At 43.9% G+C, this 15,895-nt stretch overlaps 1 protein-coding gene across 4 annotated transcripts in view; it reads right to left on the bottom strand.

The window, feature by feature from the left end:
- Positions 1 to 6,755: 6,755 nt before the first annotated feature.
- LOC106582833 (ras association domain-containing protein 5) overlaps positions 6,756 to 15,895 on the bottom strand; it is a 49,312-nt gene continuing 40,172 nt past the window's right edge. For 3 of the 4 annotated variants that reach the window (XM_014166324.3, XM_014166326.3, XM_014166328.3), the window contains 4 exons: positions 9,431 to 9,538; positions 8,871 to 9,201; positions 8,604 to 8,719; positions 6,756 to 8,477 (listed from right to left, as the gene is read on the bottom strand). In XM_014166324.3, the coding sequence (XP_014021799.2) occupies positions 8,334 to 8,477; positions 8,604 to 8,719; positions 8,871 to 9,201; positions 9,431 to 9,538 (699 nt within the window). In that variant the 3' untranslated portion in view covers positions 6,756 to 8,333. The remainder of the gene's footprint in view (positions 8,478 to 8,603; positions 8,720 to 8,870; positions 9,202 to 9,430; positions 9,539 to 15,895) is intronic. The other variant, XM_045705152.2, reaches the window with a different exon arrangement.

The following is a 15,895-nucleotide window of genomic DNA, read 5'->3' as shown; positions in this document are numbered from 1 at the left end:
AGGATAAGTAACAATATGGGGATGAGGTAGTTGGGTGTGCTATTTACAGATTGGCTGTGTACAGGTACAGTGATCGGTAAGCTGCTCTGACAGTTGATGCTTAAAGTTAGAGAGGGAGATATAAGACTCCACCTTCAGTGATTTTTGTAATTTGTTCCAGTCATTGGCAGCAGAGAACTGGAAGGAAAGGCGGCCAAAAGAAGTGTTGGCTTTGGGGATGACCAGTGAAATATACCTGCTGGAGTGTGTGCTACGGGTGGGTGTTGCTATGGTGACCAGTGAGCTGAGATAAGGCGGGACTTTACCTATCAGAGACTTATAGATGACCTGGAGCCAGTGGGTTTGGCAATGAATATGTAGTGAGGGCCAGCCAACGAGAGCATACAGGTCACAGTGGTAGGTAGTATATGGGGCTTTGGTGACAAAACGGATGGCACTGTGATAGACTACATCCAGTTTGCTGAGTAGAGTGTTGGAGGCTATTTTGTAAATGTCATTGCCGAAGTCAAGGATTGGTAGGATAGTCAGTTTTATGAGGGTATGTTTGGCAGCATGAGTGAAGGAGGCTTTGTTGCGAAATAGGAAGCTGATTCTAGACTTAATTTTGGATTGGGGATGCTTAATGTGAGTCTGGAAGGAGAGTTTACAGTCTAACCAGACACCTAGGTATTTGTAGTTGTCCACATATTCTAAGTCAGAACCGTCCAGAGTAGTGAGGGTGCGGGCAGCAAATCGGTTGAAGAGCATGCACTTAGTTTTACTAGCATTTTAAAGCAGTTGGAGGCCACGGAAAGAGTGTTGTATGGCATTGAAGCTCGTTTGGAGGTTTGTTAGCACAGTGTCCAAAGAAATCTCAGACTTCAGACTTTAGTGCGTTCAAAACAACTGGCAACGAAAAAAACGAGCTCTGACTGGGAAAATTCATTTTGAATGATCATTCAACTCGGACTTCCAATTCAGGAACTCGGGCCACTTTCGATAGCTCTGACTTTCCGACCTTAAGATCATCGACGTCATGATTTTACCTCGTTTTTTTTTTAGAGTTCCAGGTTGTATTGAATGCACGGGCAGCGCCATTGAGGGCTTCGACCATTTTAATGTAGTCAACTGGCTGGGACTTCTAACTTCATTGGCTGATCCCTCCTGATGACCCGGTTGGACATGACACCAACAGGGTCATCAAGTGGGATCAGCCAATGAAGTTGGAAGTCCCACCCAATTGTGAAGAAGAAAATTGAGTAGGCTACTTTAAAATGGAGATAGCTTTAATGGCGTCACAGACGCTGTAACGGAACAGATACTAAAGATGAGTCCTCTATCTCTATGGTTTGTGCTCTGGAGCGTACACTAAATTGCGTACAGACATGTTTTTCCTCGCCTGTAATTTTTGTTCAAGCCACACTGATGTGCAGTTTGTGCACATCAAAAGATCTGGCCATCAACAATTCCAAATGTTTGTTGGGCACACGTGATATTCTCTCATAGAACAAACATATAATATCCACTAAGCCTGTGTTAACCTCAGACCTTATTTTTGCATTCAGCCCAAAACCCTATTCTTTCCCCATACATTTTCCCCATAGGAACGGCTGAATGAATGGCTGAACGCAACTCATTTCCGTAGGTTGGACCATCAAAAATCCAAACTGTTTGTTGGGCAAACAAAAATCCAGTAAATATTCATGTGCACTTGATTTCTATTAGCAAGATTTGTTTTTTTAAATGCCTATAATTTGAAGCTATCATAACTACCCATGGGACCTGTTTCTCCATGTTTTTGTTAACTTTGTAAACAAACTATACTGATTCATAATGAATGACGTTTACTCTCGCTCTCTCCTACCCTTGGATGAGCACACCTCTGGAACACATAGACACAGGAAACCATTTTGGGACTCATAACTAATGGAAGGGAAACTCCTCAGAGTTTGACAAAGCTCCAAAATGAGGAGCTAGAGACCTTTTAGAAAGAGCTGGTTGAACTCTGGGTAAATGCAGAACAGCCACTGACATAAAGGAAGCTGGCCTGGCTACTGTACAGAAAGTCATTAAGACTGCAGCACAAAGAGATGAACATATCCAGAGAACCTTTCTGACCAGGAAACAAAGTGAGAATGAGCTCATAAAGGACATGAAAGAGACTCATTAAAGGATGACAATTTATTTAATTCTTCATTTTCTTTACAGGTTTACAGATATCTATATACACATCTAATTCTCCAGATAAACCAAACTTAGAGATTGCTGGAAAGCATTGATTGTCCACATCCTCTGACACTTAACACCATGCTGAAAGGGGGTGAAACGTAAAATAAATAACACACACGCAGATGTAACAGACACAGTCAAAAACACACACAGACAGACACACACACACTCTTATGGGTTCCATCACAGACATGTAGTCTGATCTCAGATCTGTTTGTGTGGCCTCTCTATATGCCCTGTGAGGGCAGGAATAGGAGGGGGGTGATAAAGGACAAAAATAGGTGGCAAGGAAAAGAGATACGACATATAGAACCCAGTTACATACACAAGGCTACATAGAACAGAAGGCACTGCCAGCAGGAACAGCCTAAACACTGAGCAGGTTAGGGTTGGGTTATAAGGGGTTGAGGAGGTAAGGGTATGGGATGGACATGGGCATTTCTTTTGGTCTCTCTGCATCAGGAAGGCATGTGCTTTTGGACGATGATCGAGGCTCATTGGAATACATAGGTATTAACTCTCATATAATATGTATACTATTATCTCCAGCCCAGACTCACACACCAATAACAATCATTATAACCAATAATAATAATTTGTCCTCCAATGTTTACTTACAGTGCCTTCAGAAAGTATTGACTTTTTCCACATTTTGTTGTGTTACAGCCTGCATTTAAAATAGATTACATTTAGATTGTGTCACTGACCAAACACACAATACCACATAATGTCAAAGTATAATTTTTTGAAATTCAATACAAAATTAAAAGATGACATGTCTTTAGTCAATAAGTATTCAACCCATTTATTGTGGCAAGCGTAAAAATGTGCTTAACGAATCACATAGTAAGTTGGATATACTCTTGTGTTCAATAATAGTGGTTAACATGATATCTGAATAACTACCTCATCTCTGTTCCCCACACATACAATTATCTGTAGGGTCCCTCAATCGAGTAATGAATGTCAAGCACAGATTCAACCACAAAGACCAGGGAGGTTTTTCAATGCCTCGCAAAGAAGGGCATCTATTGGTAGATGGGTAAATATAAAATAAAAAGCAATTGCTGAATATCCCTTTGAGCATGGTGAAGTTGTTAATTAGGCTTTGGATGGTGTATCAATACACCCAGTTACTACAGAGATAGGCGTCCTTCCTAACTCAGTTGCCGGAGAGGAATGAAACTGCTCAGGGATTTCACCATGAGGCCAATGGAGATGTTAAAACAGTTACGAGTTTAATGGTTGTGATATGATCAAAGTGAGGATGGATCAACAACATTGTAGTTACTCCACAATACTAACCTAAATGACAGAGTGAAAAGAAGGAAGCCGGTACAGAATAAAAATATTCCAAAGCATGCATCCTGTTTGCAGCAAGGCACTAAAGTAATATTGCAAAAAAAATGTGGCAAAGAAATGAACTTTTTGTCCTGAATACAAAGAGTTATGTTTGGGGTAAATCCAATACAACACATCACTGAGTATCACTCTTCATATTTTCAAGCATAGTGGCGGTGGCATCATGTTATGGGTATGCTTGTCATCGGCAAGGTCTAGGGCAGCGTTTTCCAAACTCTGTCCTCCGGCTTGATGATTAGTTGGTTGAATCAGCTGTGTAGTGCAAGGGCAAAAACCAAAATGTGCACCCCTTGGGGTCCCGAGGACCGAGTTTGCGAAACCCTGGACTAGGGAGTAAATTTAAAATAAAAAAAATGGAATACAGCAATGAGCACAGGCAAAATCGAGAGGAAAACCTGCTTTCTATGGTAAGACTTGAAAATGGCTGTCTAGCAATGAACGATCAACAATCAACTTGACAGAGCTTGAATAATTTGAAAAATAATAAATGGTCAAATATTGTACAATCCAGGGGCCTCATTTATCAATATTGTGTAGAAACTATTCTAAAATACTATTTACAAACTGAATTTAGAATGGTGTATGCATAGAAAAATGTGTGATTCATCAAACAATCCTACGAGCATCATATGCACACTGGTAGGAGATAAGCATTTATAAATACCAACGGTTCTCAGCCTCAGTGCTCTTGCACGACCTTGGTGGATTGCGTTTCAAAATGCCCCTAAATAAACATAATTAAACAATGTTTAATTAGGATAATTTTCAATTGCAAACCACATTTCAAAACCATCACTTTAAAGCACGTGGGGAATACACAACTCCATACCATGAAATACAACAGCCTAACCAAAAAAAGGCAAAGATTCTTTTTTTCTTTTTTCTGAGACTGAAATTGAGGTGCTAGTGTCAGTGAGTACAACCAAAATATTTGATTTGGCTCGCTCAGTTGTGGCTTGACCAGTAAACACACAAAAAACATATCGACAAAGAGGACCATTATGACAATTCAAGTTGCTTTAGCAATGGCAAATATACTTAAAATAAGTAGGTAACACTAAGCAATAAGCCATCCATCTTCAACAGCTCCCTCAGGTAGGCGTATAGGCTAACATTGCTGTTGTGCAGAATGAACGAGTCGTGCGTTTTTCGGGCATCATATAACCTGCACATAAAGAGTGGAAGCCTTTTCTGTTCACATAGTTTTGGGATGGTAATTTGATGGCAATGTGGGTGCCGTCTATTGCTCTGTTCGTACTTGGGAACCCGTTGATGGCAAAGAAAGCCCTCTTGACTTGAAATTGTATGCGTCACTAAGTTTTGCTGATGATTTCATCCAAAACATTGGCTCATCGAGGGCTGTGATGCCGAACGGCAAGCTCCCGCTGAAAAGTACCCGTTGCCAAGTACCCTTATTAAAGTGCCCTTTTTAAAGTAGGTCTTAAATCCTCTCAAAAATCCAATAAGATTGTTTTTGATTAATTATATCTGATGAGCCAATCTGTACTTTCTGCAGAAAAAGTCCCACCTGTCTCAACAAACGCGCTTTTTGCGAAATGCAGCGTGTGGCAAATCTTCAAAACAGAACAATATCAGCCATTACTCATTCGATTTCACATTAGCTGAGGCTTTTATAGCTTTTCAACAATGTTTGAAATACTTTTAACAAATGACTGTACTTTATATGGATTATTATCGTAACACATGTACTGATGTTGTCAAATTATATAGCATGTCAAGATATGTTGCATGTCAAGATATGTTGCATGGAAAAACAATTAAATCATTAAAAAAAAATTATTACTCTGATAATTCCACACATTTTCAACATATATTTTCCCAATTCTACGCTCAACAAGCAGTTTCCATATTCCAGCATTTGGCACTGTGCGTAAGCATGGTCATGATCGTGCATAAATGTATGCACACTCTCAAGCAAGCGTTCATATTCATAAATCTCACACTTTGCGTGGAAACAACTCCATGTATGGTTTACACACAGATTTGTGCATCTGCATGATTAATAAATGAGGCCCCAGGTGTGCGAAGCTCTTAGAGACTTACCTAAAAAAAAGACTGTCATCACTGCCAAAGTCGCTTCTACAACGTATGACTCAGGGGTGTGAATATTTCTGTAAATGAGATATTTATGTATTTCATTTTCAATACATTTGCAAACATTTCTAAAAACATGTTCTCTTTGTCATTGTGGGATATTGTGTGTAGATGGATGAGAGAAAATATTGAATCCATTTTGAATTCAGGCTGTAACACAACAAAATGTGGAATAAGTCGAGGGGTACGAATACTTTCTGAACGCTCTGTATGCATCACACTCAGATAAAACATCATTGGTATGATAAAATTCTATTTCTACAAAATAATCACTCATTTCATGCCTAATTTCATGCCCCTTCTCTAGGATACTCTACAGACCTGTGGCCAGAATCAGTTTGTTTATTCTACAATAAGTCATATTTCCAGTCAGATATCCCACTACCTCTGGGGAGAGGGGGACACAGGGGTCCCTCTTAACTTGGATGTGATCGACAGAATGGTGTTTCTCAATGAACAATACGGACAGGAGTTTTTCCCTGACCACATGAACTGACCGGGAGTACCTCCTCGCGGTATGACCCTTGACCTCCAAATCAGTGTTTAAGCATCAGTCCCTCTCATTCACTCAGTCCTGTTAACAGTCGGCTCAGTGGCAGGGCTTCATGGGCCTGTCACAGCAGCACAGAGTGGCTGGCTCTAACAGGCCTCTAACAACAGTAGCTACAGCTGCATACGCTCTACACAGACACAGAGCCAGCGACACGGCAAGTCTCCCATCAGAGGAAATGTCAATTTCCAGGTTAGGAGATAGGGTCAACAGTTCACGAAGAATCAGAACATCAACATCCCATTGAGCTGTTTGTAAATGCTTAAAACACCAGCAGACGGTTCAAGCAGTGAAGGAATGCTTACTTGTGTTGATTGTTTACGTACTGTATGCTTACGTAGAATGGGTTAATGAATAACAGGGTGGATATCTATTGGGTATAGAAGGCCTATTGTGTGTGTATATATATATATATATATATATATATATATATATATATATATATATATATATATATATATATATATATATATATATATATATATATATATATATATTATATATATATATATATATATATATATATATATATATATGACTGCTGTCAGGGTACACAAATGGCAATCTGAAGAGATGGGAATGAGATCTACCTATGAAATACACGTCTGTCTGCACAAGACCTCCCACACTAGCATGGTTACTCTGGTAGAGGGAGATGCAGGGTTAAGTGCAAGTTAGCCACCTGAGATAGAGGGTTCATTTCAGTGCTGGATAAAGAAGTTAGGACAGAGATGTTCAAGCAGCTCTATGAGAAATACCGCTGTACATCCCTGGGACTGATATGAGAGGAGTCTGAAGATGAGAATGGATTCTGGTGTTCCTTTTCCCACACCCTAACCCTACACAGCTTTACCCCAGCATAGCAACCCTGCTTCCCAATCCAACCATACACCCCCCTCCCCTCCTACCCTCGGCCCTGGACAGAAGGCATGCAGGGACAACATGAGAGTTGATATAATAAACATCAAGTAATGGAACATTCCAAATGGTCCACCCACCATGGAGCGTTGCTTTGAATAGTAATGTCTGTCCTGGTCCTAAATCTTTAGGCAGGGGCACTGGGGCAGATAGAGCAAGGTGAGACTCTTTAGGCAGGGGCACTGGGGCAGATAGAGCAAGGTGAGACTCTTTATGCAGGGGCACTGGGGCAGATAGAGCAAGGTGAGCCTCTTTAGGCAGGGGCACTGGGGCAGATAGAGCAAGGTGAGCCTCTTTAGGCAGGGGCACTGGGGCAGATAGAGCAAGGTGAGCCTCTTTAGGCAGGGGCACTGGGGCAGATAGAGCAAGGTGAGCCTCTTTAGGCATGGGCACTGGGGCAGATAGAGCAAGGTGAGCCTCTTTAGGCATGGGCACTGGGGCAGATAGAGCAAGGTGAGACTCTTTAGGCAGGGGCACTGGGGCAGATAGAGCAAGGTGAGACTCTTTAGGCAGGGGCACTGGGGCAGATAGAGCAAGGTGAGACTCTTTAGGCAGGGGCACTGGGGCAGATAGAGCAAGGTGAGCCTCTTTAGGCAGGGGCACTGGGGCAGATAGAGCAAGGTGAGACTCTTTAGGCAGGGGCACTGGGGCAGATAGAGCAAGGTGAGCCTCTTTAGGCAGGGGCACTGGGGCAGATAGAGCAAGGTGAGACTCTTTAGGCAGGGGCACTGGGGCAGATAGAGCAAGGTGAGCCTCATGCGTAAGTAACACTTGCAGCAGCAGCAGTAGAATCTTTGAAACTTTATCAGCCCAAACTGAGATTCAAAGTAACATTAGAAGACCCATCAGGTCAGATTGTCAGATCAAACCGAGATATCCGAGCCCCAACAAAGTCAGACGGTCCTTCAGTTCAGTGTCTTTTTACTCACAGGGATACACAGACTTCTTTTGTTCCAGCATCCTGTCCACTCGTCCTTCAAACAGTCCCTTTTCCCCTTTCCATGCTTTCTCAACCCCGCCTCTCTTCTCCAGAGGGGATGTGAGGAGTGAGGGAGGGGCTGCCCGTGTCCCGAGGGGAGAATAGTAGTCAAAGCCTCAGTGGGCTCCTGTCTCTCCCTGGGTCAAAAGAGGGTGAGGGTTGAAAGGTCAGAGTGAGAAATGAGGGGTAAAGGGTGAGGGGTCAGGGTTGATCCTCCTGTAATGCCTTCTGCAAGCTCTGTCGGTAGACTGCGAATCTCTGCTCCACCAATCGCACACGCTCTGCCTCCTCCTTCTCCAGAATCACCAGGAAGTTCTGCAGCTCAGGAACCGAGAACGCATGCCACTGAGATGGAGAGAACGAAAGGGAGAGAGAGCGGTATTAATGATGTTAGAGATGGTATTCATGCAGCAATTAATGATTTTAGGACACATGGTATGTGTGTGTGTGTGTGTGTTGTGTTTGTCTTACGTCCACCTCTCCGGTCTCGTTCTCCTTGAGGACGAAGCTGAGCAGCTCAGGATCTGGACCCACCACCAGTCTCAGAGCGAGAGGACATTCCACAAGAGGAAGCTTCTGGAACAGATCTGCACAGACACACGACAAAGGAAAGACACATTAGAGTCCACATCTAGGCCGTTTGCATATTATCAGAAATCTTCAAAAATCGACTCTCAGTCAGGTGGCAGAATGTAAATATGCGAATGTATATACGTGTAATCTGTGTGCGTAACTCACCTTGTCCATCACGGTGTGTCTGTCTGTACAGAGCAAACTTGCGTGGGTTATCCTGCACCATAAACTTCTTCAGCAGGCCCTGTATGACCTCCCTGACTGTGGTAGTACTACTGATGTGGATCTGCTTCACACAGTCACTGGGCAGGTAGAACGACGTCCGCTTCTCACTGAACCCTGCTCCCGCCCCCTCCTGGCCTTCTGACACCGTCATTGGCCGACCTTGTCTTTCCGCCTGGCCGTCTAATCCTGTCCACTCCATAGTGAGCATCGTGACTGGTCGACTTAGTCGAAGGTGGACCTTAATGAAGCCAGTGTACAAACCATCAGCACCCTGGGAGAGAGAGAGAGAAGGAGAGAGAAAAGAAAGAGAGAGAGAGATTCATGTGTGTCTGTATTGGTAAATTCCCACTCAGTACTTCATACTAGTACACTCTTAGAAAAAAAGGGTTCCAACAGGGTTTTTCGGCTGTCCCAGTAGGAGAACCCTTTTAAGGTTCTAGATAACACCGTTTTTTCTAAGAATGTACCTATGTGTATATTTTAAGTGTTGTAGCACTCACCAGTTTCATGCCATTCTCTGAGACCATAGAGTTGTAGTCCTCTATCCTGGCCCGCAATTCTTCCTCTGACAGAGCCTTGGGCCCTCTGTCCTCTTCGACCTCCTTCTGCTGAAACACAGAGAGAGAGACAGACAGCCGGCTGTGTGAGAAACAGGAACTGCAGTACAGGGGGAAGTTGAGACAGACAGAGCAGTCATTATGACTCAGACCTGAGGACACCTGGACTATTTGTTTCTTTCAGTCTGCTGCTATCACTCCAAACAGCAGAGGGCGTTGTCTTTCAGACAGGCACAGTGGAGTTTCCACTTAGGCCTAAGAACCCAGGGTGCACTGTGCGCGCGCACACACTCACACAGATAACTTTGTGGGGACACACAATTCAGTTCCATTCAAAATCCTATTTTCCCTAACCCTAACTGTACTCTTACCCTAACCTTAACCCAAAAACCTAACCTTAACCCTAGCTCCTAACCCTAAACATAATTCTAACCCTAATTCTAACCTTAACCCTAAACCCCCTAGAAATAGCATTTGACCTCGTGGGGACTGACAATGTCCCCAGTTGGTCAAATTGTTATTTTTTTACTATTCTTGTGGGGACTTTTGGTCCCCACAAGAATAGTTAAACACGTCCACACGCACGCACGCACGCACGCACCCCCACACATCTGAACATTGCCCATTGGGCTCTAACATTTATAGAATGTTGCGTGACTCTTCATTCTTGTCTCCCTTCCTCCTCCTCCTCCTCCCATCCTCCCCAGCCCCAGCATGACACAACACTGCAGTTACCCCACAGACTGAACAGGAGGCAGGAAATATTCTGAATGGAGCAGAGACGTAGAGAATTACACTGACACCATCACTCTATGCCTCTGTGTCGCTCTTTTTCTCAGTCTCGCTCCCTCTTTCTCTCCCTCTTCATCCCCACTGACAGACACACCAAGCAGTCACTCGGACAGCTCCAATCTCTCCCACTGCTAAGGCCACGAAAAAGCACAAAACTCCCCCTCCCACCATGCAGTGTGAGTGAAGGGCTCGTCATGAGGCTCGCTCATTATGGGGGTGAGGGAGAGATGAAGGAGAGATGAAGGAAGGAGGGGGGGGATGATGAGGCGCGAAGGGAAGATGAGAACGGGGGAGAGGAGGCGAGAAGAGGAGAGAATATGGGGAGGCATGGTTGCTGAGCAAGCCTTAGCAACACAGAGTTTGACTGGGTTATTTATAGATGCATCCTCTGATGTGGATGCTGTTTTGGTTTTTTCTCTCCTCCTTTTCACTCTCTTTTTCTGGGACACAGTGGTGTGAGCGATAGACAGCTAGGGGAAGAAAGAGAGAGAGCGAGAGAGAGAATGCAGGGCAGGAATCATTTATGTATGGGAGTCCTCAGGGCGTGAGGGGACAAAGTCTGCTTCATTCAGTACAGTCGCTTTGTATACGCGCGTGTGTGTGTGTGGTGAGTGTGCAGTATATCTTGGCTTGCGTTTAGCAGAGATGGAGAGTAGGATCAGTACGAACAGGACGTGGTGTCTTGCCTTCCTTCACTCCTCTCTTGTCTCATGACAGACCATTAACTTCTCTCCTCCGTGAACAATCAGCTCAGGAGGAGAGTTATGTTTGCTGTGCGTTTACGGCTTAGTGTGTGTGTGTTTGTCTTGGCAGGTTCCAGTGGAGTAAGAGTTAATGATGTGAGAACGCAGAGGGAGCTTTGGGCAAACTGGTATAAAATGTCAAACTGACCATCTCTAAACAACCGCGAGACTAAACACAAAGACCTTGAAACAGCATGAACATTCCTGCAACATCGAAGCTAGAGGATTGGCACAGCATTACTGTATTATGTGCAACTCAATGTCTGCTGATGGGGAAAATACTCCACTGCAGACTGTATGCATTTTTATATACACCTTACGGTTGCTATATGCCATAGAGATGCATTTTGAGCACACACACCTGCCTCACACATAGGCAGGGTCAGACTACGGCATTTGGGATGCCGGGGCACCTACTTCCCCAACCCCCGCTGCTGTTTTATAGCTCATCTCATGCTATTCTTCACTAAGATATTCCAATGACCCTGGGATTAAACACCTCCCTCTGCAACTGGATCCTGCACTGCTTGACGGGCCGCCCCAAGTTGGTCAGGGTAGGCAAAAACACATCCGCCACGCTGACCCTCAACACGGGGGCCCCTCAGGGGTGCGTGCTTAGTCCCCTCCTGTACTCCCTGTTCACCCACGACTGTGTAGCCACGCACGACTCCAACACGTCATTATGTTTGCAGACGACGTAACGGTGGTATGCCTGATCACCGACGACGATGAGACAGCCTACAGGGAGGAGGGCAGAGACCTGGCAGTGTGGTGCCAGGACAACAACCATTCCCTCAACGTCAGCAAGACAAAGGAGCTGATCGTGGACTACAGGACCGAGCATGCCCCCATTCACATTGATGGGGCTGTAGTGGAGTGGGTCGAGAGCTTCAAGTTCCTTGGTGTCCACATCACTAAGGCTCGATCATGATCTAAACTAGGGTTGAATATTTTCTATGAATTTTACAAATGTTCCGTCCTGAAAATAAATGACTTTTCTCCTGGGTAACCTGGTATTTCCCGCCAAAACCAGAAGTGTCACTCAAAATCATTATTAAGCATATGCATCGAGTCTTCATAAAGTATTCAGATGGCAGGGACTGGGAGACTAGTCAGGGTTGAGGCAAAAATGAACGGAGCAAAGTACAGAGACACCCTTGATGAAAACCTGCTCCAGAGCGCTCAGGACCTCAGACTGAGGTGAAGGATCACCTTCCAACAGGACAACGACCCTAAGCACACAGCCAAGACAACGCAGGAGTGGCTTCAGGACAAGTCTCTGAATGTCCTTGAGTGGCCCAGCCAGAGCCCGGACTTGAACCCGATCGAACGTCTCTGGAGAGACCTGAAGATAGCTATGCAGCAACGCTTCCCATCCAACCTGACAGAGCTAGAGAGGATCTGCAGAGAAGATTGGGGGAAACTCCCCAAATACAGGTTTGCCAAGCTTGTAGCGTCATACCCAAGAAGACTCAATGCTGCAACCGCTGTCAAAGGTGTTTCAACAAAGTACTGAGTAAAGGGTCTGAATACTAATGACATCCTTGAATAATATAGGACTAGAATTAGATGCAGAAGGCTTTCGCTTCCCTTCACGAAGATAGGACGTTCATGGGTGTGAATAAACAACTGATATAACCTAGCGCGTTCGCTCTTCTTTCAAACTACCAGTGAGTTCTACTGGCCACTGTATTTAACATTCAGCAAAAAAGAGCTTGCGTCCCTCTTCGAGTAGTCTATTGTTGTAAGAAATTATGCTCGTCTAGAAATTATGCTCGTCTAGCTTTTCCTGCATGGGACTCCAAGAGCTAAGGAGCGTTTCTTTAATGAGAGGCCAGCGGAGCACAGGTGTGTATTGCCAAGAGACAGAGGCTATAAGTTAGAAGTGTATTATGCTTAACCCATCATTAATTAGCTAAATATAATACTGCAATGAATGTATTACCTGAAATAGGTAGGCTAGGACATCTATATATAGGGCTATATACTGTATCAATCTAGAACATGATGATCTATTTTGGATGCAATTTGAATGGAGCTGATGGAGAGGGAGAAAGAGTGCTCATGCACTCTCTCGCAGTTCTTTTTTTCTACTGACATTCTTGCACTGGCTCTATGCACACTCACTGTACTCTACCCATACACTCATACATACTACACTGACACTCCGACACACACACACACACACGCTCACACTACATATGCTCACACACACACACAACACACACACGCGCATATTGACGCCACACACACTCACACAGACACACTCTTCACATACGCTGCTGTACTCTGTTATCTATCCTGATTGTCTAGTCACCTCAATCTAAATGTACTTATTACCACAGTTATGTCAACTACCTCGTACCCCTGCACATTGACTCAGTACCGGTACTCCTTGTATATAGCCTCGTTATTGTTAAAAAAATGTAAAACAAATCTTATTTGCTAATCTTTTCTTACTTTTTAACTCTGCATTGTTGGTAAAGGGCTCGTAAGTAAGCATTTCACGGTCAAATCTACACCGGTTGTATTTGGCACATGTGACAAATACAATTTGATTTGATTTTGCCATGAAGATGAGAACATTTTGCAGTTTTAAAGCTAATTTCCTGCTATTCTACACATTTTGCCATGAGGCTGAGATACAAGATTCCAGGGTCAGAGTTGAAAAATCCTCCTTCGCTAGTTCTTAGTTCTTGAAAACTATCAAGTCTCTCAGGAATTCTTGTGTTTGTGGCTTGATGTTTCCTAACTGCTAAATATAGTTATCTCCCTCCCCTCTGTGCATTCCTCTAGAAGTGAGAGAGAGAGAGAGAATGGTCAGAGGACAATAGAATAGTAGGACAATACTGAACCCTTCACCCCTGCCGGGTTCATGGCCGACCAAACCCACACAGAGCTCAGGCCCAGAGAAAGTAAACCAGAAAACCCAAACTCAGACCCAGGGCTCCCAGACATCCACAGCCAGGGAAAGTAAACCAGAAAACCCAAACTCAGACCCAGGGCTCCCAAACATCCACAGCCAGAGAAAGTAAACCAGAATACCCAATCTCAGACCCAGGGCTCCCAGACATCCACAGCCAGGGAAAGTAAACCAGAAAACCCAAACTCAGACCCAGGGCTCCCAGACATCCACAGCCAGGGAAAGTAAACCAGAAAACCCAAACTCAGACCCAGGGCTCCCAGACATCCACAGCCAGGGAAAGTGCACATGGCTCACACATTGGAGGTTGTTGTTGCTCCCACTTTGACAGGATCAAACCCTGTGAAGCATTTATTTGGGCTGCAATCTGAGGTGCAGTTAACTGCCGATTTCTGAGGCAGGTAACTCTAATGAACTTATCTTCTGCAGCAGAGGTGACTCTGGGTCTTCCTTTCCTGTGGCGGTCCTCATGAGAGCTTGTTTCATCATAGTGTTTGATGGTTTTTGAGACTGCACTTGAAGAAACTTTAAAAGTTCTTGACATTATCTGGATTGACTGACCTTCATATCTTAAAGTAATGATGGACTGCCGTTTCTCTTTGCTATTTGTGCTGTTCTTGCCATAATATGGACTTGGTCTTTTACCAAATAGGGCCATCTTCTGAATACCCCTCTACCTTCTCACAACACAACTGATTGGCTCAAACACATTAAGAAGGAAAGGAATTCCACAAATTAACAAGGCACACCTGTTAATTGAAACGCATTCCAGCTGACTACCTCATGAAGCTGGTTGAAAGAATGTCAAGAGTGTACAAAGCAGTCATCATAGCAAAGGGTGGATTCTTTGAAGAATCTCAAATACAAAATATACTGTGTCTTCACTATTTGTCAATGTAGAAAATAGTCAAAATAAAGAAAAACCCTTGAATGAGTAGTTGTGTCCAAACTTATGACTGGTACTGTATGTTAGAACACTTTGGTTTCACGAATAAATATGTTGTAATGGAACCAAACGATCTGTTTCTGTCTTCAGTCCTTTTTAATTAGGATAGATGGGCTATATGGGCTACGTTATAGGTTGAATGTAATAATCTGACTATAACCAGCCTGAGTAGGCCTAAAACTCCATTCCTATTCAGAGTTTAGAGAAAATGAATGGAATTGGAAATGAGCTATTATCAGGCTGGTTAAATGTGATGCACGTCTGTTGAATTTTGAAAAACCCATCGCACTCGTCCCCACCCCCACCCCCACCCCACCTACTCAGCCAGTCAGGAGCTGCTACTGTGTTGCGGCCATGGCATACGGCATACTTTTTACTAAATAGTATATGCTAAATAGTATGCGGCAATAAGTACATAATATACCGTTTAAATATGTAGTACGCTAGTATGGGTATTCGGACACATCCAGTGTCATCTGAGGCTGCAGTGTTGCCCCAGAACCATTACAAAAAAGATTCAGACCTTTTACTGTAGCTTACGCAATAAACAGAACAGCTTGACATTCAACATTTACTAAACTTTCCCCACAACGGTAAAAGGTGATGACTCATATTCGCCTGGGTACTCCGTGGCTCAGATACCAGCTTACAGAAGGTTCCAGCACTTTAGTGTCATAAACATTTTCCAAAAATAGAACTTTAAAGTGATGTCTGTGGGCGTCTACTTGATTAGCTAACCCTAACCTGAGCTGCACCCTCATCTCGGACTGTGTCTCAGAACGCTAGGTCTTTCTTTTTACTTAAAAAAGTTTTTTATAAACAATAGACAACGTACACATACAAATGACATCATAAAAACATCAACCACATCACACCTGCCAGACCCACTAGCACACCCCCCCCCATCTCCAGCGCCCGAATCCCTTTCCGCCACATGGCCTGAAACTGAACCATTTTGTTTCTCTCCATAGCCCACGGGCTTGATTTTTCCATTGTGTTAATGA

The sequence above is a fragment of the Salmo salar genome, chromosome 22 (genome assembly GCF_965601325.2).
Source record: "Salmo salar chromosome 22, fSalSal1, whole genome shotgun sequence".
Lineage (NCBI taxonomy): Eukaryota > Metazoa > Chordata > Actinopteri > Salmoniformes > Salmonidae > Salmo > Salmo salar.
This window is presented reverse-complemented; position numbering and strand designations above follow the sequence as displayed.